Source organism: Apteryx rowi, unplaced genomic scaffold (assembly GCF_003343035.1).
Source record: "Apteryx rowi isolate R43461 unplaced genomic scaffold, aptRow1 scaffold_546, whole genome shotgun sequence".
Lineage (NCBI taxonomy): Eukaryota > Metazoa > Chordata > Aves > Apterygiformes > Apterygidae > Apteryx > Apteryx rowi.
The window spans coordinates 302,002-321,935 of record NW_020450812.1 but is presented as its reverse complement, the minus strand read 5'-3'; the positions used below and the strand labels follow the sequence as shown (position 1 = coordinate 321,935).

Sequence of the window (19,934 nt, the reverse complement as noted above, 5' to 3'; positions counted from 1 at the left end):
GAAAGCCTTGTGTAAAAAATTGAACAGTTAGTACTAATTGAATTGTTCCAGGGAGCAGAGATAAAGGATAATATGGCCAACATGATGAAATAGTACATAACCAGTAGTGACAAATACAATGCAGTGGAGGAAAATAAGCCCAGACAAAGCTGGAACACAGCTTCAGGCAGAAAGAAGAATAATGCACATAATGACCACTCGAGGCCACCTAGTCCAACTTACTGCTCAGCACGGGCTAACTTCAAAGACAGATCTGGTTTCTCAGGCCCTGGTCCAGTCAAGTCTTGAAAATCTCCAAGGTTGGAGGTTGCACAGCCTCTTTCAGCAACCTGAGCTGGTGATTAACCACTGGTGAATTGTTTTTCCTGGTATCCATTTGGAATTTCTCATGCTGTAACTCATGACCATTACCTTTTGTCCTTCTGCTCTCCACTTCAGGGACAATTCTGGCTTGATCTACTCATAACCTGCAATTTCATTAGTGGAGGACAACGGTTAGTAGATCCCCATTAGTCTTCTCTTCTCTAGGCTGAACAAGCCAAGCTCCCTCTTCTTGTACATCATGTGCTCCAGCCCCCTCATCATCTTGATGACCATCCACTAAATTCACTCCAGTTAGTTAATATCTCTTTTTTATTGGGGTCCCAAAACTGGACTCATATGTTGTTTATTTAATCATCGGGAGAGCCACTTGTTGTCAGGACCACCTGAAGCTTGCCATAACAGGAATTTTCACTCAGTTGCTGCTGGCTAATATGTGTATATTTATGTGTGTAAAATTTATGTAGAATGGTCTTGACATTTCCAAAAATGAGGCCAAAGAAAAATACCTTGTTTTGATTATTACAAAAGATTCAGGAGAATTTTTCATTGGGAAAACTCTTTCATTAGTGCCATAACCTCCAGTTCAACATGGGAGGCCTTAATGTGTTGTTGCTATTCCAGTAAAAATCTACCCTAAATTTGAAAAGCCTTTGGAAATATATCTTTCATCTAAAATGGAACTGCAGGCTGTGCTTCAGCAACTGAATGCCATCCACAGTGTCATAATCAGCCATAATCAGTGGCTCTTAATCACAGTGACAGAAGTGCGATCTCTGGTTTAGGCAATTCATAAACTTAGCAAGCCTGGAAGTTGGAAGAGCCTTTACTTTTTTCTTCTGTCCTCAAATCCTTTCCTTAAGCATTCAATATCAACTGCTGTTGAGTCAGGGCTTAGGCTAGGTGGATCATTGCTCTGGCCTGATCTTTACTGGCCTTTTACAGTGTATAAATAGAGTATAGAAAATAAAGGGAATTCCCTTCCTTAACAATGACTGTTTGAATGTTCATTTTTAATACACGTTTATTAGCTATGGCAAACTTCCCTCCCACAGGCAATGTCTTAGAACTGCAGACAAGCACTCTGTTTTTACAACATGATATAAAAAGATCGTATGTAAGCAAATATTCAACTGAACAAGATGTTTCAATGTAGCCAGAATATTTTATTGTTGGAATCAGATTTTGGCAAGATCCTGATAAATCGTTTGAATCTCAGTCCTGTTTTCAATTAAGTACCATTGTGCTTGCTCCACTAGTATTGAAATATTTCACATTATGATCATATAGCTTAACAGATAAAAAGGATGCAATAATGATATAAGAAATATACAGATATTTAGAGATACAACACATTAATTAGCATTAGACTGCAGGATTGTACTTGTAGGCTACGCATTGATTTATAAGTTAAGGCTTTCTGGTAACACTTAGGCTCTCTGGTAATAATTAGGATACAAGCCTTGCTCCTCATCCTCTCTGAAAATATTTTGTGAAATCAAGAAAGTAATTTTTATAGTAAACAACTCAATTTTGACAAATGCCTGCCACAAACAGCTTCAATGAAGTCAAGGAGATTAAAGGACAATGAATAAAATTATGCATGCCCTGTTCCTCATGTAAACCTATTGAGCTTAATAGAGACATACAAGCAGTAAATGAAGATATACTTTTTCTTTAAAGAGATATTTTTCACTGTACTGCACAGGCATTACTAAAACTCATCTTCACTGCCTCTGTGAGGGAAAGGATTAAGTTGAATTTTACAGATAAGACAGTGAAGTCAAAGAGTGAATTAAGTATTCTCAGTGTTGAGCTGTACACACAGATTATTTAAACAATGAATTCCCAGACTTAGCTCGCTTGGGTATCACCATCCTGCGAAAACAGCTGGGGCATACATGGTGCCTCTGGCAGCGTTACTCCCAGATCTGTCTGACATGACAGAGGACCCAGATACCATGTGTATGAGTTGTTGTTCCCCTCTCAAACACCTGTTTCATTATTCCCAGGGAAAAAGCAGGTGGTCTGCTTTTGATTTTGGGTATGTTACTTTGAAATAGCTCTCTTCTCTTGACAAACTACTTCCCAGAGATTAGGAACCCCTGAATTACACCAGGATGCGTCTTGAAGGTTCCTCTTATCACCTTCATATCCCTTCAGCAAAGATCAGTTCATCAGACCAGATGTAAAATAGAAGAGAGATTTCAAGCCTTACCAGTGCCCATTGAATTCCCTGGGCTGACTTCCCTTCGCTTCAGAGAGCTCTAGATCATTAGCAGCTTGTCTCACTTTTTGTTGGTGAGGGTGTTGTACCTGTGAAAAACTCTAGGTCTCATTGTAGAGCAAAGCTGAGTTTGTCAGTTAAATTATTTTACAGTCCAGTGAAAATATGTTTTCCAAAAAACATACTGAAAGGTTGTTGTTGAACTTGGCATGCAAAGATTCACCCTGAGGAGCCTGTTGCTTCCCATCTCTTACTGGCAAGGAACAAAAATAGCACAGAGCGACCAACCATTTGTGGGAAAGGTGAGGCCAAAACTAGCTGGGGATCCACAAATCTTTTTAAAAAACAAAAATAGTTCAAAACACTGCTTTTTCTATTCCTTTCTTTGACAAATCTTGGCACTATTATTTACAAGGAGGCATTAATCATCATTAGATTTATAAACAATGGAAGGCAGTTTTCCAAATGTTTGTGTTGTGGAGATGGGATAACATTTTTATGAATTTCCACAGTTGCTTGAAAATCTATTTAATTTTTGTAGTTGCTCAAGATTTAGTACAGGATAGGAATTTAGCCAAGGTGTATCTAGGATTTTCTGTCTTACAATGTAATGCCACCTTTGAATGGATTTGTGAAGGAGGTTGTTTGTTTGTTGTTTGTTTGTTTTGCATGGGAATGAGAGAGGTGTTCCATAAGAGTAAAACCATAGGTAGCTCAGTGAACTGATTATGAGATCAGTCAGGACAGATCCAGACTTTTTACCATCTAAAAGTTATCTGCTAGCCTGCATGAAGAGATTTTGTGGTCTAACCCCAGGCTTTATTCAAAAGGGCAGAGAATATTCCTAAGATGGTTGAGCTGTTGCCCTGCTCAGAGTTGCAAGATGTGAGTTTGCAAGCTGAGTCTTATTTTATGAACAGAAAAATACATCCATATTTTTTAAAAGGTATTTCAGTGTCTAATGTCCGAAGATTTCAAGACTGGAATTATAGTTTTGAAATCTAAGTGCATCGCTAAATGCACTGCTCCATTTGATGCCTTAATTAACTGACGTTTTTAACACAAATACCTACATGTGCACACACACACACACACACACACACACAATATAGCTATAGATAAAAATATAAAATAAAAGCTAGTGTTATCAGTACGTATATATTGATGTGTATATGTATACACACAAATCTACACATTGCTCATCTGTAGTATAAAATATGTATTCCTCAGTTCTTAAGATTGACTTTTTGAAAGTATGAACTAATCTGAATGAAAAAATGATTTTTAAAAATGACATTTTTCTAAGAAATTTCTAATTTTAATGTCTTCGTTCTTCAGTAAGACAGCATTTTACCTTTACACAACTTGGTTTGGGCGAAACTTATTTTTAAAATATGTAGGGTTTGTTTTAGTAGAAGGAACATTTTTCATCAAAGTTCAGAAACGTTTACTGCAAAATGAAAATATACTTAACTCATAGGTTCCATTTTTTTCTCAAAAATCATTTTATCTGATTAATTTTAGTTCCTTTTTTTATACCAGACAAACTGGACTTAAGTCAAATAGTTGCATTGATCAGCTTGCTTATGTAGTACCTCACAGTGCTGTAAGAAACTTTCCAGTTGTGTCTGTCATTTGCAGGGCCTCATGCAGTCTGTGGGATTCCTGCCCTGACTTTAGATCTATTTTATCCCATTAATCTATGAGATGCTTAATCAAATTTATTTCTATTATCTCAACCTGTTTCAAAATGTCCATGTTATTATTTCTCTCTTACTGCTTCCACATCTAGTTATAAACAATACCAACAAATGTTTAAAAGTCTCACTTTTAATTTCTGTAATTTAATTCCCTGTTCCATAAGGTGGAAGAGTACATAGTGTTGATTCTTTCATATTAAAAGGAAATAAATCATAAAAGCAGAATGATGGTGCCATGGAGAGGTGGGGGGGTTCTTCACTTTTTCATTTTCCTGACCTTTCCTGATTTTCCCAGTGAATGTAACAGGAAAAACTTGGTATTTTGCATCAGAATATGTCAAGAGAAGAACTGATTTCACTCCTTCCTCCCACCCCTTCATTCTTGTAAAAAGCTCCTTGTTATAGTTATGATTTGCAACAGAATTTCAAGACCTCTGGCTGTGTAAGTATAAGTTTCAAAATGGCAAATTAATCCCAAACAGGGTAACTTGGAATCACTGAGGTTCCTTGCTCAGAGTAGCTCCATCAATTGGACCTTCMAGAAGTCTTCAACTTTGCAGAAGGCCTCTGGGATTTCAGAGTACACTTTTGTAGGACAACACTCCAGGCAGACTTGGGAGGACTTACAGAGCTCCATTGCTCCAGTTCTTTGAGCATCCATTGCTCCAGTTAAACACCAGTCAGGGTACCTAGCAGTAGAGACCTGGCAGCTCCAAAGACTGACCTCAGCTTTCAGCGTGGGCTTCCCCTGAAGTTGTGGATCTTGGTAATCCATCTTGGCATTTTTTACTTTCCAAGATTTCCCTTTTAAAAAAGCATTTGGTACCTGACATATCTGGGAAGCTCTACTATGCATGCATGAATTGCGTGTCTGTCACAAATATAACATCCATTTGTCTGGAACATGGGTCTCAAACCTAGTCACCTGACACCCAAAGCAGTAGCATCAGCAGATACAGAATCTCCTGGTTCCAAATCCTGTCTCAGTAGCAGGGACCCTGAGAGCCTTGCAAGTCAAGGTTAGAGCCTCCCAGGCTCTCACCTTTAAAGCAGTGAAAGTGCTCAAAAGCAGTGTGCCCATGGATTTTCTGCCCAGGGCTGAAGCCTTGGATTTCCCAAAGCTTGAGCAGGACACCTGACAGGGTTGTCTAGAAACAAGGGAATCTCCAGAAGTCTGCCACAAGTTTTGTATTCATTAAAAGCTCACTGAATCAGAGATGCAACATTTGGAGTTCTATGAACCAACATTTTTTAAATGAAGTTYTGCTTCACTGAAGAGTTTCCATTCACCCTTTCACTAACCTGCATGAGGAGCAGACATCAAGGCTGGAATTCATCTGACCAAATGTAGACATCTGTAGTGCAGAATCTACTTCTGAGCCAGCCACTAGAACTGATTTTCTCTCTCCATTGACTATAAGGGCAATCTAGGGTGACTAACTCAGATGGAGTTTTTTGCACTGTAGGTAAGAGAAATCTCATCACTAACTGCATTGCTCCATGACCGATCTACTGAATTTTTTGTGTGTCAGCTGCTGAAGAGAAAAGAACAATTAGGATTGAATGGAAAAAAGTCTTCTCCACTACAGTCAGTGAAACAGATTCAGCCCAGCTTCAGGTTCTTTGGAGTACCATAAGATCTCAGTAACTGTGTTTATCTACAGAGTTTGCACTTAGATGGTTTGACTGGCAAGAAAGACTAAACTGTCACATCTCTAGTATGGTCAACAAAAATGTAGGATTTCCAGTTTTCCATTATTGCTTGTAAAAAGAAAAAGTTATGCAACAGAATGAACCTAAAAATTGCCTTGAACCAGAAAAAAAAAAAAATTAGAACCACCAACATTAAGATGTCAAAGTGTACTCTGAGAACTTCAAGCTGCCAGACGACTTTGGCATTACTGATAGTTTGGTTTAGTTGCTTCTCATTTATGATTATCAGTTTTACAACAGCCATATACTCTCTTCAACAAGAATTCTGTAATAGGTCAATATTTCTCTGTTAATGTCAACTTTTGCAATTATATTTTCATTTTCTGAAGCGCAGGAAGTGCTGGGAACAACAGTCTGGCTTTTGACTTACAAAACAGATCAAATGCAGAAGCATTAGTCAGCATTTATTTTTTAGTCTGTACATAATTCTACTATATTTTAGTCAGTGCTGTCAAAGCATGTGATGCTGAGCAACACTCTTGCAGAGAACAGCGCTGCTGTGTTTGTGTCAGTTCCCATCTTTGGCTGTTTGTGAATCATGGGAATATCTCAGCAGAAGACTTTCCCAAAGTTACTGCTTTCCCTTAATTATTTGTCTTATTAATCATCACACTCTATTTTTGCTCTGTTTTTAAAGCACATTTTTAATGGAATGCTTAACTGTGATGAATGAGAAAAGAATTTAGTTCTATTAATGTGTGTATGGATCTCTGTAAAGTCTTCTTATCTGGGAATTTTTCTATCAGTGCAACTCTCTGTTTCCTGAATCTGATTCGTCTTCCAAGTATCAAGATCCTGGGGCTAAAGCTACAGTATTACATAAAACAGGATAAGGAACTGTTCTCTAACACTGAGGCTTAGGGGCCATAATCTGCATTAAACAGCCTTTGGCCCTGGGCCTTCTCTGAGCCACATCTCAGGGTCCTGTGGTGTAATGGTTATTTTTATATGCTATTCTGTGGTTTGAGTAGTGGTAGTTCAGGGTAGTGTCTGAAACATGAGGAGTATACTGCAACCCACAAAATGTGTGTTTCTATGATCTGGTGCTGAAGAGTCATGTCTATGGTGCAGCAAAAGAGCAAGCAGGGATATTTGCAGGTCCATGGCCTGCTCGTTGAAGACTGAAGGGGACTGTGGAGGGAAGGGGGAACCAGACCTGCTCTAGTCTTGACCATACTGTGTGTTGAGAATGATCAGCTCTTTGAAGAGTAGAAGATTAATTCTTTGCATGCAAGGCTAAAACTGACAGGCATTTAAGAGTCTGCCAAGTGGCCCTGCAAAGAGGTGTTCCCTTCTTGACGGCACTCAGGCAGTTTAACAATAACTGTGGATGCTGTGTTACTGGATATTGACTCCTGTCACGCAATAATATTCTACTCTTTCCCAACTTTGAATCATCACACTTGATTGCAGCTTGAAAATAAATGTTATTCTCTTGAAAGTGCTGTATTTTGTGCATCAGTTTTATCTGCTCATTTAAAGGTAGAGCTGCAATCAACCTAATATGTAGACACCAGAATGAGCTTGTCCCACTTTCTGCTCCATGTGTTCCCACCATGCTCCTTTTTCAGAATGTGTTTCTCCAGCCTTACAGGCAGCTGAAATTGCATGTTGGTGTAGCTGAAAATGAACCCTACTAAAACAAAATGTGCTGGAGCAGCTGGATGATTCGGATACTCCCAAGGCTCATGATTACTGATGCTAACACAGAGGAGCAAGGTGGAAATGTGGCTGAGATCTGCAGGGACAAGGTAGTGAGGAAGGGAACCTTTCCTTTCTAAAGTAGCCAGGACTCAAGCCAAAACACTACAAAATGAAACTGTACTCCATCTTCCCTATCCTTCTTTCCCCCCCAAAACACTACCTGGCACAAATGAAAATACACAAGAAATTTCCTCCTAGGGATCATGTCTAAGATAACACACAAGATTTCTGTGCAGTCAATTAGAAGATGATTAAGTGAAAATGTTACGGTTTAAAGCTAAGCCCAGAATAGAACAATGCAGGATTCTATATGTCCCTGTATGAAATCTGTTTAACATTTTCTAAAGCAACATGTGATAACCAGGTGATGAAAAGCCATGTTGACTTGTATCTCAGCATCCATAAGTGAGTGGTCTCTTTTGCCATAAATGTTGCATCTTTATTGAGTACAAAGAAATTCCTTTGAAAAAAAGAATTGTGAAAGATGTGAAAGTGTCATTGGTATTGTTAACTAAAAACCTCTGTAGATATATAGATATATACACAAAATGCATCTAAATGTACCATTGCTGTTTGCGTGTTTTAACGTTTCATATTATACAATAATGTGACATGTCCTGTTCAGAGAGGTTTTCATGTTTATAGCATTAAAGAGTCTCCACGCAGTTGTCTCAGGAGCTGTTAAACTGAGCTCATGTCAGACAACTTGCAGTATTTCCAGTTGGGGCTGAATATTTCTGTACCACTTTGTGTCCAGAGCAATGTGTGCTCTGCACACCTGAAAACAGTTTCCATTCCTTCAGGTCCCAAAGGAAAGAACCAACTAAAAATATTTTGCTGCAGACACTGCTCTTTCCTATAAAAAGGGAGACTTTAGTTCGACGTTGACAACAGCAATAGAAATCCTCTTCCTGACAGTGTTAGTTCCAGTTGAAACAAACCGATAAGTTGGCTTGGTTCCTGCAGTCATGAAGATTCCAGCTTGAATTACATTGCAGCAGAAATCCAAGGGCAGAGTTGGCAGTGGTGAATGGTTTTCAGACCCTTTTTATACTTATTAGGATGTGAAAGAAAAACAGATCRAAGGAAGCAAAAGAAATTGCCCCTGTACATGCAGAAGATTTTTTGTCTTGATTGACAAGTTAGTTTGGAAGAATTAACAGGAAAATAAATTTTCACCTAAGCGCAATTTAGACCACTCATCCATCTTCCCTTTATAGTTAACAAAGGAAACTAAATCCATTGTGAGATAAGTGTCTAGGATAGTTATAGCCTTTTTTGGTTAATAGTCATGCTTAATGAATTATGTTCTATTTGCAGGTTTTATCTGGGGTGAAATTAAACAGATGTGGGATGGTGGACTACAGGACTACATTCATGATTGGTGGAACCTCATGGATTTTGTAATGAACTCCTTATACTTAGCAACAATCTCTTTGAAAATTGTTGCATTTTCAAAGGTAATTTTTTTTTCAGATAAGTATTAAAGCTAACTGAGATTATGCTTCTTTAAACTTTCTTCTATATTTGATGGTTTCTTAGGCTTAACAGTGCAGATATATAGATACATGATGTGGTTATTAAATCTACTGCATCTACAATGAGAAGCTAAACCAGGATAAAAGTAAGCTACAGGCAATCTTTTGTTATCTGATCCTGAATAATCATCATATTATCATGTTCTTGCTAGTATTTAGTGTGGGTATCTGCAGAAAATTATGTTTTGTGTTGGTCTTTGCCTATTTTTCAGTGAGAAGTTATTACCACTAAGACAGTTTAACCCACCATGCATAACTTCAGGATATGGATATGTTCATTATCTCACCATTTTAATGGACTTTTTATGAATAGCTTTATATTTCCAATGTTTGAAATTTCTTCCAGCAAAACCACCCTTCTTTCCAAAGCCACAGAACATGTTGCATTTGTATGTATTCAACATGAATCCATAATATCACAGAAATCCCTTGTAAAAATGAAAAATAGTCCCAAATGTAAGGAAAGCACATCTGAAAGGAAATGAAAGCATTTCTTAGCATCCGTCATGGAGGTCTCATCACATCCATGTAAAAATAACAAGCCCATTTTTTCTGGCCATTTCTATCAGTGTTGTATTTCAGCTGTTTCAAGATCACTGCCACCAGCTACCCCACATGCATGGAACGAGACTCTTCTCTGCCAAGATCCTTTTGGCTAGGAGGAGAAGAGGAGGCAGCCATCAAGTAGCTAGTTACAGCTCCCTGTTCTCAAACCACAGCTGCTCCAGCTGCAGCATAAGCTTACAGCAACGTAAGGGCCTCTCTAATTTATCCCACCATTTGGTGACTATCCATAAGGGTCTGCATGCCGGCTCTCTGACCGCATACCTTTGGAAACTTTCTCAGCAAGAAAAAATTGGAGCTGCTTGCCTGAAAGAGCAAGAGGCTCAAAAGTGTGTGGAGATCTGGCATTTAAAGCTGATGAACAGCCCCCCCCCCCCTTTTTTTTTTTTTTTTTTTTTTTTTTTTTTTTACACAGAAGGATGCCTTACTGTAGAGTGGCTGGAAAATAAATAGTCATAACAGTCATAAATAGCCATGTAACAAAACAGTTGAAAATGCATCCTTCCAAAGCATTGGAGATGGGTAATTATTCACTTTAGAATAATATTAATTAGAAGGCATTATAATCCTTTCATCTCCCAGACAGCTTCTGCTTACAGTAATCAGATTCCAAGGTGACAGTATCTGGCATATACATACTTCCATTACTCTCCAAATTAAGTGCTTGCATGACAATCATAATTAACATGATTCATAAAGCACTATCTTTGGTTTTGCAGCTCTTACTGTTTTACTGCATGTGCACCCAAATACCTTTTTGCTCTTCTTCAAAATAGCCTCAATTCTGGTAAACAGTTGAAACACAGCATATAAAAGAAAGATGTATTGAAGAAAGTAATGCAAGCATAACTTATTATCTAAGCRCATCTGTTCCAAATGCCTGCAAAAGAGCTCCCCATGTGTATGCCAGATGAGGCTGAGAGTATTCTGAATGCAATCAGTACCTTTTGATACATAACTTTTATCTTCATTTGCTAAACCTTGCATAACAGGTTTTTCTAAAATACAAGCTTTTACTTACTTCTTTACTTACTGAATGACACTTATAAGCCCAGCTCTTAGATACATTCTACCTGCCGTGAATCAGTGAAGCAGCTAAAACCATCATTCAAGAAACCATTTTAACCAACTCCCTTGAATAAAAGGATGAGAGTCCCCTCATACAATCCACCTGTGTGATAGATGTTCCCAGGGTAAAAACTGGTTTTCGCTCATTTAAAGCTCCTGATGGACAGCAGTTAAGCAGATAGATATTATTTACAGCAGCTGGTGGGCCAATATAAATTACACCAAAGAGTGTAATTTCAGGATGAGGGAACTATGAAGATAACTCAAAGTTATCTGTTTCAGTCCCAGTATTCAATAAGATGAGTACATCTCATATATTTCAAAGAGCTATGCTTTTTGTCTCTGATTTTATGTCAACATGCAGAGTCTTTTTAAATTATCTGGTGTATCCACTGAAAATGCTCTCTCTGTGAACAATAACATGATTATAAACAGTGCCCTGTCCCATGTTTTATATGAGTACAAGATAAGTGATTTTAAGCAGCATATCTGTTTTGGTGGAGGGTTATAAATATAAATAATTGTGCTCTAAAATAAATGGTTCTTTTTACGTTTTTGAAGGATAATATATTTTGTACTGATGAGTCAAGTTAGATGCAATGTCAACTTACATGCAGACCCTGCTGGCTTTATTTATTTGTTAAACCTGAGCATAGGACCCAGTGSTGTTTGTTTCCAACTCTGCTAGAGATTGCATGCAAGTTCACTTTACTGATTATGTGAGTCTCAGCCAYTGACATGAAATGCTGTCTCATTCCATCATGTAGTATGGTAACAGGTTCCTACTCAAGACAGGAACTCTGAAAAGTAACTAAAAATACATCATCTGGCTCCATATTTATTGTCTTAATGACAACAACTGTTAGATCTGCTCTGCCTAGTAGTAAATAAGATGAAATTTCTCTTCTGCCACCAGTTCTGCAGMAGCTGACATGTTCTTATCCCTTTGCAGTGTAAAATGATTTTTACTGTTGTTTTATCAGTTTCACAGATCCAATGTTCATTTACATATGAGGATTAACCCCCACAGGAAAAATTCTAGACTCCATTCCTCAGTGTAACTACTGTTTTAAAGGTCTTTGCTACCCCCTGCCTTTCCTACTGCTGCTCTGAAATGCAGCATAATGAAAAGATTGGGGCATAYGTTTTAAAATAGCAAGAGTTCACATTCACATATAACCTTTCAGAAAAGGATTTAAAGGTATTTTCCTGAAGTGGATAAAATTATTTAACCTTTTTTCTTTATCAGAAACAAGAGGCTCACATTTGGTCAAGGTCAGACAGTCTGTTAAACATTCAGGAGCCCTGATTTACATTTCTATTTCATCTCTCTTGGTCATCTACAATTCATGACTTTTGTCCTAATGAGACAACAATGATCACCCGACTCTTTTCTCGCAAATGGCTCTGATATTAGATTTGTATTTGGATTCCTCTGAATAAGGATCAGGAATTGTTATCTTTTATTCCCTGGGTGACATCACACATTCATCACACATTTACTTTGAAACTCTACTGCTTGAATGCCGCTCAATTCATTTTTTGCTCTTCTTAATTTTCCATTATGTGCCACGTTCATTTTTCTTCAACCAGCCAGTTGACGATAGGTATTTTACTTTCTGTCTTCTTTCCACTAGAACATTTCCCAGATCATTTCTGAATCTGCTTTGCAAATCTTCACCCTTCTTACTGCTTTTCATCCTACTATATCCAGTCTCTCAAATCATATCTCTTCAAAACTAAAAAATAGCCCTCACTCTCTGCTTATGATTATGAGACTTTTTGCACTGTATCTCCATATAGAAAGGACTTAGGTCCAAGAAAGGCAGAATCAGTTAAGCTGAAATAACAGAAATATGCCTCTGATTTTCCTTTGACAGAGAAGAAGGCATTTGATCTTTTTTTGTTTGAGTAATAAGGCAATAATAACTGGGGGTGTTTTAATTAGTCAGAGTGGGTTGTGTTGACTGTTAAGATGTTTTGAAAGCATGTTAAAATTGGAGCTTTTTGAGGTAAGGCACTGTGTTGCCTTCAGTGTTGACACTGAAGATTTTGATGAGAATATTTGAAGACCCCTATGACCTTTAAAATGCAAGGACTTTAAATTGAAACAAGCTGAATTTTAGCAATGGAAGATAATGTAACCTCAATGAATACATGGTAACATCAAAAGTATTACGGGACATAAAACTACACTTTGTACTAAATGAAAATATTAAATTAGACAAAAAAAAAGGAAAAAAGTATGTTTTGCAGGTTAATTCTTTTGCACTTAGTTATAACAACTGTTGGCCATCCTGTACAACCAGGCAAAGATGTGAGTTTTAAAATTATAAAAGACTGACAAGAAAGATTGGTTTTGTAAAAGCTCTTCTTCTAATATTAATAAAGAATGCCGATTTCTCATCTTAAGTTTAGCTGAAGTAAATTCATGCCTTTTGCAATAACTAGAGTGTCTTTATAATGTATTAAGAATTCTTTAAGAACCCGAGAGAGTATGAGACCCTGTTCTAGCATGGAATGATGAAAAGGTAGGGGGAATCAATCCACAGGTCTTATTTCTCTTTTTTCTCTAATATTCGCATTTCTCATAAAGTAACAGTTTCATTCTTTTTTTTTTATCATTTCTAGATTTCACCATCTCATTCATTATTTTTTGATCTCAAAATAATATGTCCTTTTTTTAACCTCTGGAGTATTGTCCCTGTACCAATCATCTCATCACAATTAGCTTGCTGTCCAATCCATATTCACTTGCATTTCAGTCCAGAATATCAAAGATATAGTCTTTTCTTCTCCCCTTTGTTGGCCTCCTTAACCTTGTCATTTTTTTCTTTTTTTTAGAAAAAGTTAGATAGGATTCATCTTGTCAAACTACTTTCTAGATATCTGAATAGCCTCTCCTCTACACCAATTCATCATATAATCAAGGAAGATAATATTAAGGAGCATCTCATATGACTTATTTTAGATATTTGCTTTCCTGTTACTCTAGAAATGCCCATTTCTCTTTGCTGACTATAAAAGGAATTGACAGAGTGCTCAGATGCAGCTGTCTACACCTGACCAGCAGAATCTTTTCCTTGCTCCCTTACTGCATCATAGCTATCCTTGTTCATTGTAGTTTCATGCTTTCCTCATGAAAGTATTTACTTAGATTTTTTTTTCTTAGTTTCTACTCTTTTTTCCTGCTCATTTAATTTCCTTGGAATCTGCTACTACACACCTTCACCTAAAACATGCCTGCATTTTGAAGCTTTTTGATTCTCTACCAAGAACTCCATCTCCTCCTATTTTCAAATGTCTTCTTAAAATCTTGTTTCATCAGTGTGTTTTTCCTTATTCACCCTTACTGGGTGTTCTTTTGTCTAATCTGAGCATATATTGTACTGTGCAGTACCTAATCTTTCTTTGCACTGGCAGTTGTGTCCAGTTACTTAATAGGTGCAAGTTTTTATATACCAGGGTTGTAAAGTGCTATCAGGATTCACAGTAGTATACTGTATAGTATTATTCAAAGAAAGACATAGAAAAGATGCTGAGGAGTTTGCCCCTCTCTTTTCTCAATAGATCTTATAAATTTTTCCTTCTTCATTTTCTTCTTGCTTTTATCTCTTAACTGGCTCTGGAAACTCAGTTCTGTTTTCTCCTGGCTCTTACCTCATCACCAGTCTTGAATTAATCAGAACAGAGCTGAAGGGTAATAGCAGATGAGGCAGAATAGCATCTCTCTTGGAGCTACAATGTCAAATGCAATAAGACGTGGTTTTACAACACGGTCAGTAGAAGAAAGGATACTCTAATAGGCAAAGTATTGACCTATGACTCCAGCAGGACCAGGTTTAATTCCCTGCTCTACAGAGAATGAATGCCTCTGGTGCCTGAAACACAAGGCAGTGATTCTTAACTCTATAGTGGGCTATTATTTTCCAGTTTTCCAGTTCTCACCCTAAAATCCACAAAATTGTCAGATGTGGCTGCTTGGGTATGAGTAAATAAAGCTGTGCCAGGGATTGATCCAGGGCACTGGAATTCTCTCACCTATGTCACCAGACAGTTAGAGCAACCCAGGCATGGTGCGGTCTGGTGCCACCTGCCGCTATCCCAGACCATCCCCAGTCCTAGTCAGCAATTTGAAAGCAGTCACCCTTCTTTGGAGGGTAAGCGTGGCATGGAAATACTGTGACGGCTGGCTATGCTGTTTCATCTGGCCTCAGTGACAGGGAAGGGTCCCTCTGCTTACTACTACTAAGGGCACAGAGTTGATGGCTCTGAAGGCTGCATCTGGGTGGCCCAGAGTCAGTAAAGATGCACTCTTTAAACTGTGCTTCATATTATATTATCGCATGGTTTTAGAGTGCTTCATAGCACAGATTGATAGCATACCTCTGTCCTCTGATATGTTCTGTAAAACAGATTAATGAGACCCAATAAATAATAATAAGCCTGCAACAATAGTTAAGCCTTAGTTCAAAGTAACATCTTTCATCTTCAAGAAATTTATTAGTAGAGCTGGAGCAGTAAAGAATCACAGTTCCAAGGATCAGACTGTCTGATAATGAGATAAATAAGCATTTTGCCACGGTTCATTAATAAACAGCTTTTTCATCATTGGTCCAGTGTTAGCAATTAAGAAATATATATCTGTTCCTTAATAAAATGTTTTCTTTCAGCTTGCCAAAGTTTTTGCAGGTTTCTATCCATCATTGACTTATCTGCACTGTTCTTCTCAGAAGTAATTTAGCTGATTTTGCAGATGAAAATTTCTGTAATTCTAAAAATCCAGATGTTCAAAACTGATTGCTTTTATTAGCTGTCAGAATGGTCAGACATGCTTTTATTATACTAAAAATCATAACCAAATGCAAAACACAGGCAAAAAATGAGAAAGCATAGGCCATCCTGCGGACAAAAAGGAAGGATAAGTACAAAGATACCAGCCATTTTTGGTTTTCCTAACATAAAAAAACAACTCTCCTAAAGACATTTTACTTCCCCAAAGAGGTTTATTTTTATTGTGCAAACAAATTGAATGGCTCATAGGGAAACTGACACACTTGTTTGTGCATAAAAATAGAGGAGTAATTTTCTCCCTTCTGTTTGTTTTCAGTATAGTGGGTTAGTTCCACGAGAGAGCTGGGACATGTGGCATCCAACACTGGTGGCTGAGGCACTGTTTGCAATCGCAAACATCTTTAGCTCCCTACGCTTGATCTCATTATTCACTGCAAATTCTCACCTGGGACCTCTGCAAATATCTCTAGGAAGAATGTTGCTGGACATTTTGAAGTTTCTCTTCATATACTGCCTTGTGCTGCTAGCTTTTGCAAATGGGTTGAATCAGCTGTACTTCTACTATGAGACAAATGAACCTGACAGCTGCAAAGGAATACGATGTGATAAGCAGAATAATGCATTTTCAACGTAAGTGGCTGATCTATTTCTTCCCCCCTCACCCCCTCACCCCCCCCCGATATTTTACTCACTTAGATGCTGTCTTTAGGAAAGAGGTTGTCTTTTTGTTCTCTATTGGTATTACAGTGGCATCCTGACAGGCACTCCCAAGAATTACCATAATACAAAAAATATATATTAATAATACATCAGTCTTTGGTAATGTTCACCCTACACCACAGTGAAGTCTGTACAATTGAACATATTTCAAAAGATAAAAAATAAAATGGAGAGGAGGGGGAGACAATGCGAGATAAGAGAATACATACTTAGAATTAAAAAAAAAAGTCACCAACTTAAATTTCCCATGTCCAGGCAGCTGTTGCTCTGTATTTCTTCTATGTCTACTTGTGGACATTAAATAAGGCTGGTGTTCTAAAATATGAAGATTCCTTGCACACCTGACAAACTGAGGCAGGAAAAACAAATGAGTCCAGGTTTCTGTTGATCCTGACTCTCTTCCAAATACTCAAATGCTGTATTCTTATTTCTGTTTTAAAGTTTATTTTTTCTTTCACTCCAAAAAAAAAAAAAAAATTACTTCATTGAGTCTGTTCTACAATGTATTTTAGTACCAAAACACTATCAAATGAATGCTAATTTTCTAACTGATCTTTCAACTTCCAATCTGAATTGATGTCTTAAAATAAATACCTGTTCTCTGTTACATTCTATGAACCCTATCTAGGCTGTTTTCAAAATATACTTGTTATCCATGGCATCCTCCTCAAAGCAAACAATTCTGTAAAAACACCTTTCATATCATCTTAGTCAACTAACTTTACTCAGACACAGCATATTTATCATTTTGCTTATTAACAACATCTTACGCAGGTCTAAAATCTAACTTTTGAGCGGATACAGCTATGTGATCTGAACAGAGCAGCACAAGGCAGGAATCTTTCAGAGCTGATCATGGAGGGAAGCAATATTATTCACCTGGGAAATGAAAGGTAGTGAGGACACTTTACTGTGTTGCATGGTAGTTACTTTTTGCAGATTATATCACATAGTGGGAAAAGGACCAAAGGGTTACGTTTTGGCTGTTTCTGCGTGGTGGGTTCTCCGTGTGCCGGACTGCACAGGGAGGTACAAGTCCCAGCAGTCCAGGAGCCTCCCCTGCTGCTGTCCCCTGTGGCTTGGGGACGATGACACTGGCCCACACACGCTCTCCAGGATAACCTGCCTGCTGCTGGTCTCCAATATGAAGGAGCAGGACAGAGGTCATGGCAAAAGCCTCTTCCAGTGAATGTGCAATGTGAGATCAGACGAATAGAAAAGCTTGCGCAACACTTCTCAGGAGCAAAGGGGCTCACCAGGGCCCGTATTTATCACACTGTAGTGCAGCTGTACATTGTACAAAAGTGAAATTATGTCAAGCAGAGGATATTTTAAAGTTGGATATTGTTATTTAGCTTCCTAGTTGCTGTTCCAAACTTCCCTAGAGATATTATATCATTTAGTTGTGAAAGCACGGTGTCATTTGAGAATGGCATATTTATCTTTTTAATGTCTTCAGTCTTTACAAGACCAAACATATGCTAATGATAATAATGTCCTTGTAATTCTAGAACTCCTTTTATCTCAATGGCTCTCAACACACAGTAGAAATTGCAGAAGTTGTCAATACCAAATATTTACAAGGATGCCCAAAACATTTTAACCCCCTGCTGAGCTACTTTAGGGGCCTTGTTCTACCCCCTAAAGTCCAGGCAAAGGGTCAAAACGCTCCAAAGATAGGTGTCCAAAATAAGATATCTAAAACTGTATTTATCCCTTAGAAGCTTCAATAGACTCATCCGTGCATTCACACACTTGATATAGATTCAGTCATTGTAAATATAGAGGCTCAGATTTGAGATATTTAGTCAGTGTTTCCCTAGAAAACTATGTCCACATATATTGCTTATATTGTGATGAATATCATCCATCTCAATCAATTGAAGGACTTTGTGTGTATGGGGAAAAACTGAGCAATCTGGAAAGTATATGTACTTTTATTACACAGCTATTCCTTTTGGGTTTTGTTTTTCAGATTATTTGAAACACTGCAGTCATTATTCTGGTCTATATTTGGACTCATCAATCTGTATGTGACCAATGTGAAAGCGAGGCATGAATTTACTGAATTTGTTGGGGCCACCATGTTTGGTACCTATAATGTAATCTCTCTGGTTGTTCTACTCAACATGCTAATAGCCATGATGAATAATTCTTACCAGCTTATTGCTGTAAGTTGTTTCTTATCCTTCAATTATTTTCAGTATATACCTGTTCCTATTTCTTGTTTTTCTGGTAGTAAATCTCTTTTAGGTACAGAACATAGGGACGAATTCTCTGATGTGTTCTGATTCTTTTGCATTATTCTGGAAAGACGAAGAAACCAGACCACAGCTGGATTTGTCCAGATGTGAATTTTCCCAGAAATCTGAATGATGAAGAGGTAGCCCTGATGCAGAAGCCATATTCTGGGTACAGAAGCATGTCTTGGAGCTGTTGGCAAGTGACACAGATGGTAGCATTCCCCACGCTGCACAGTGCAGGGCCAGGTCTGAGAAACAGAATCTGCCACAGATGGTCCTGTCCCTACTTTAATTTTAATACTTTATATTGATTAACCTTTAAAAGGCTATTACTTTTGCAGACTACACCTTAAATTCATCGGTTTAATGTTCTGTTGGAATTCTTATATTGCATGAAAATACAGTGAATAGAAATTGGATGCCCAACTGGGCAGTTTTGGAACTCCCTGCTATTTCAGACTAATGTAACTGAGTCTTCTTTCCTTAATCCTTAATATATTTTAATTTTTAAGGAAAATTTGATGAAATATTGATAACAGGTTGAGATACTCAAATTAGCTATCATCTGTAAAGTATTAAATTGCTCTCTCTGCCACCTCCTCTTCTTTTAAAATACAATTTCTTTTAGAAATGGTAAACTCCTGAGCTGGAGAATACAATTGCTGAAGCTGCTGTGTGAATACTAGCCGTATGAATTTCATATAATCTCCTGCTAACTGGGTTTGCAAAAGAGCACTGATTTCAGATTTGATGATGACCCATCCACAAGCCAAACAAAAGATCATGACTTCTCATTCAGCCATCTTGTTTTCTTGTTTAATGAAAACTATCTTTATCCTTATCAGAGCTATCGCCTTACTTTTATTTCTCAACTATCTATTAATGAGATTAACAAGTTTAAACACTGATTCTTCATATGATAACTCAAATATGATCATGCAGAAAACAAGGAAATAAAAGAAAGACTCACATTCCTAAGATTTTAAAATGTGCTTTTTTTCTAATCTGCAAATAAATTATGAAATTTTCCACAAAAGAAATTTAACTACACATGTATATACAATGTAGCTGGCAAAGTCCGGTACACTAAATCATGACAGACTAGTATTCATCAAAACCCACATTGCAGGTTGAATAGTTTTCCTACTAGAGCTTCTAAATTACTGATTACTGTATATCTAGCTAAATATTAAAAGTTAGTGCTAGATCTGTAGTTTAAGTTCTTGACTATTAGGTTTGTTGTCCAAATCTAACATTAGTGCTTTAAACTTTGTGTTCAGCTGCTAGGATTTAGCAATCTTTTTTAGCCATGGTCTTTAGTTTTTGTTTTCAACCCTTTAAA

The 19,934-nt window shown here is 37.5% G+C and overlaps 1 protein-coding gene across 2 annotated transcripts in view; it reads left to right on the top strand.

Moving 5' to 3' along the window:
• Nucleotides 1-19,934, top strand: part of TRPC4 (transient receptor potential cation channel subfamily C member 4) — a 92,570-nt gene that overhangs the window by 59,034 nt on the left and 13,602 nt on the right. For both annotated transcript variants that reach the window (XM_026081357.1, XM_026081356.1), the window contains 3 exons: nt 8,986-9,125; nt 15,946-16,259; nt 18,325-18,520. In XM_026081357.1, the coding sequence (XP_025937142.1) occupies nt 8,986-9,125; nt 15,946-16,259; nt 18,325-18,520 (650 nt within the window). The remainder of the gene's footprint in view (nt 1-8,985; nt 9,126-15,945; nt 16,260-18,324; nt 18,521-19,934) is intronic.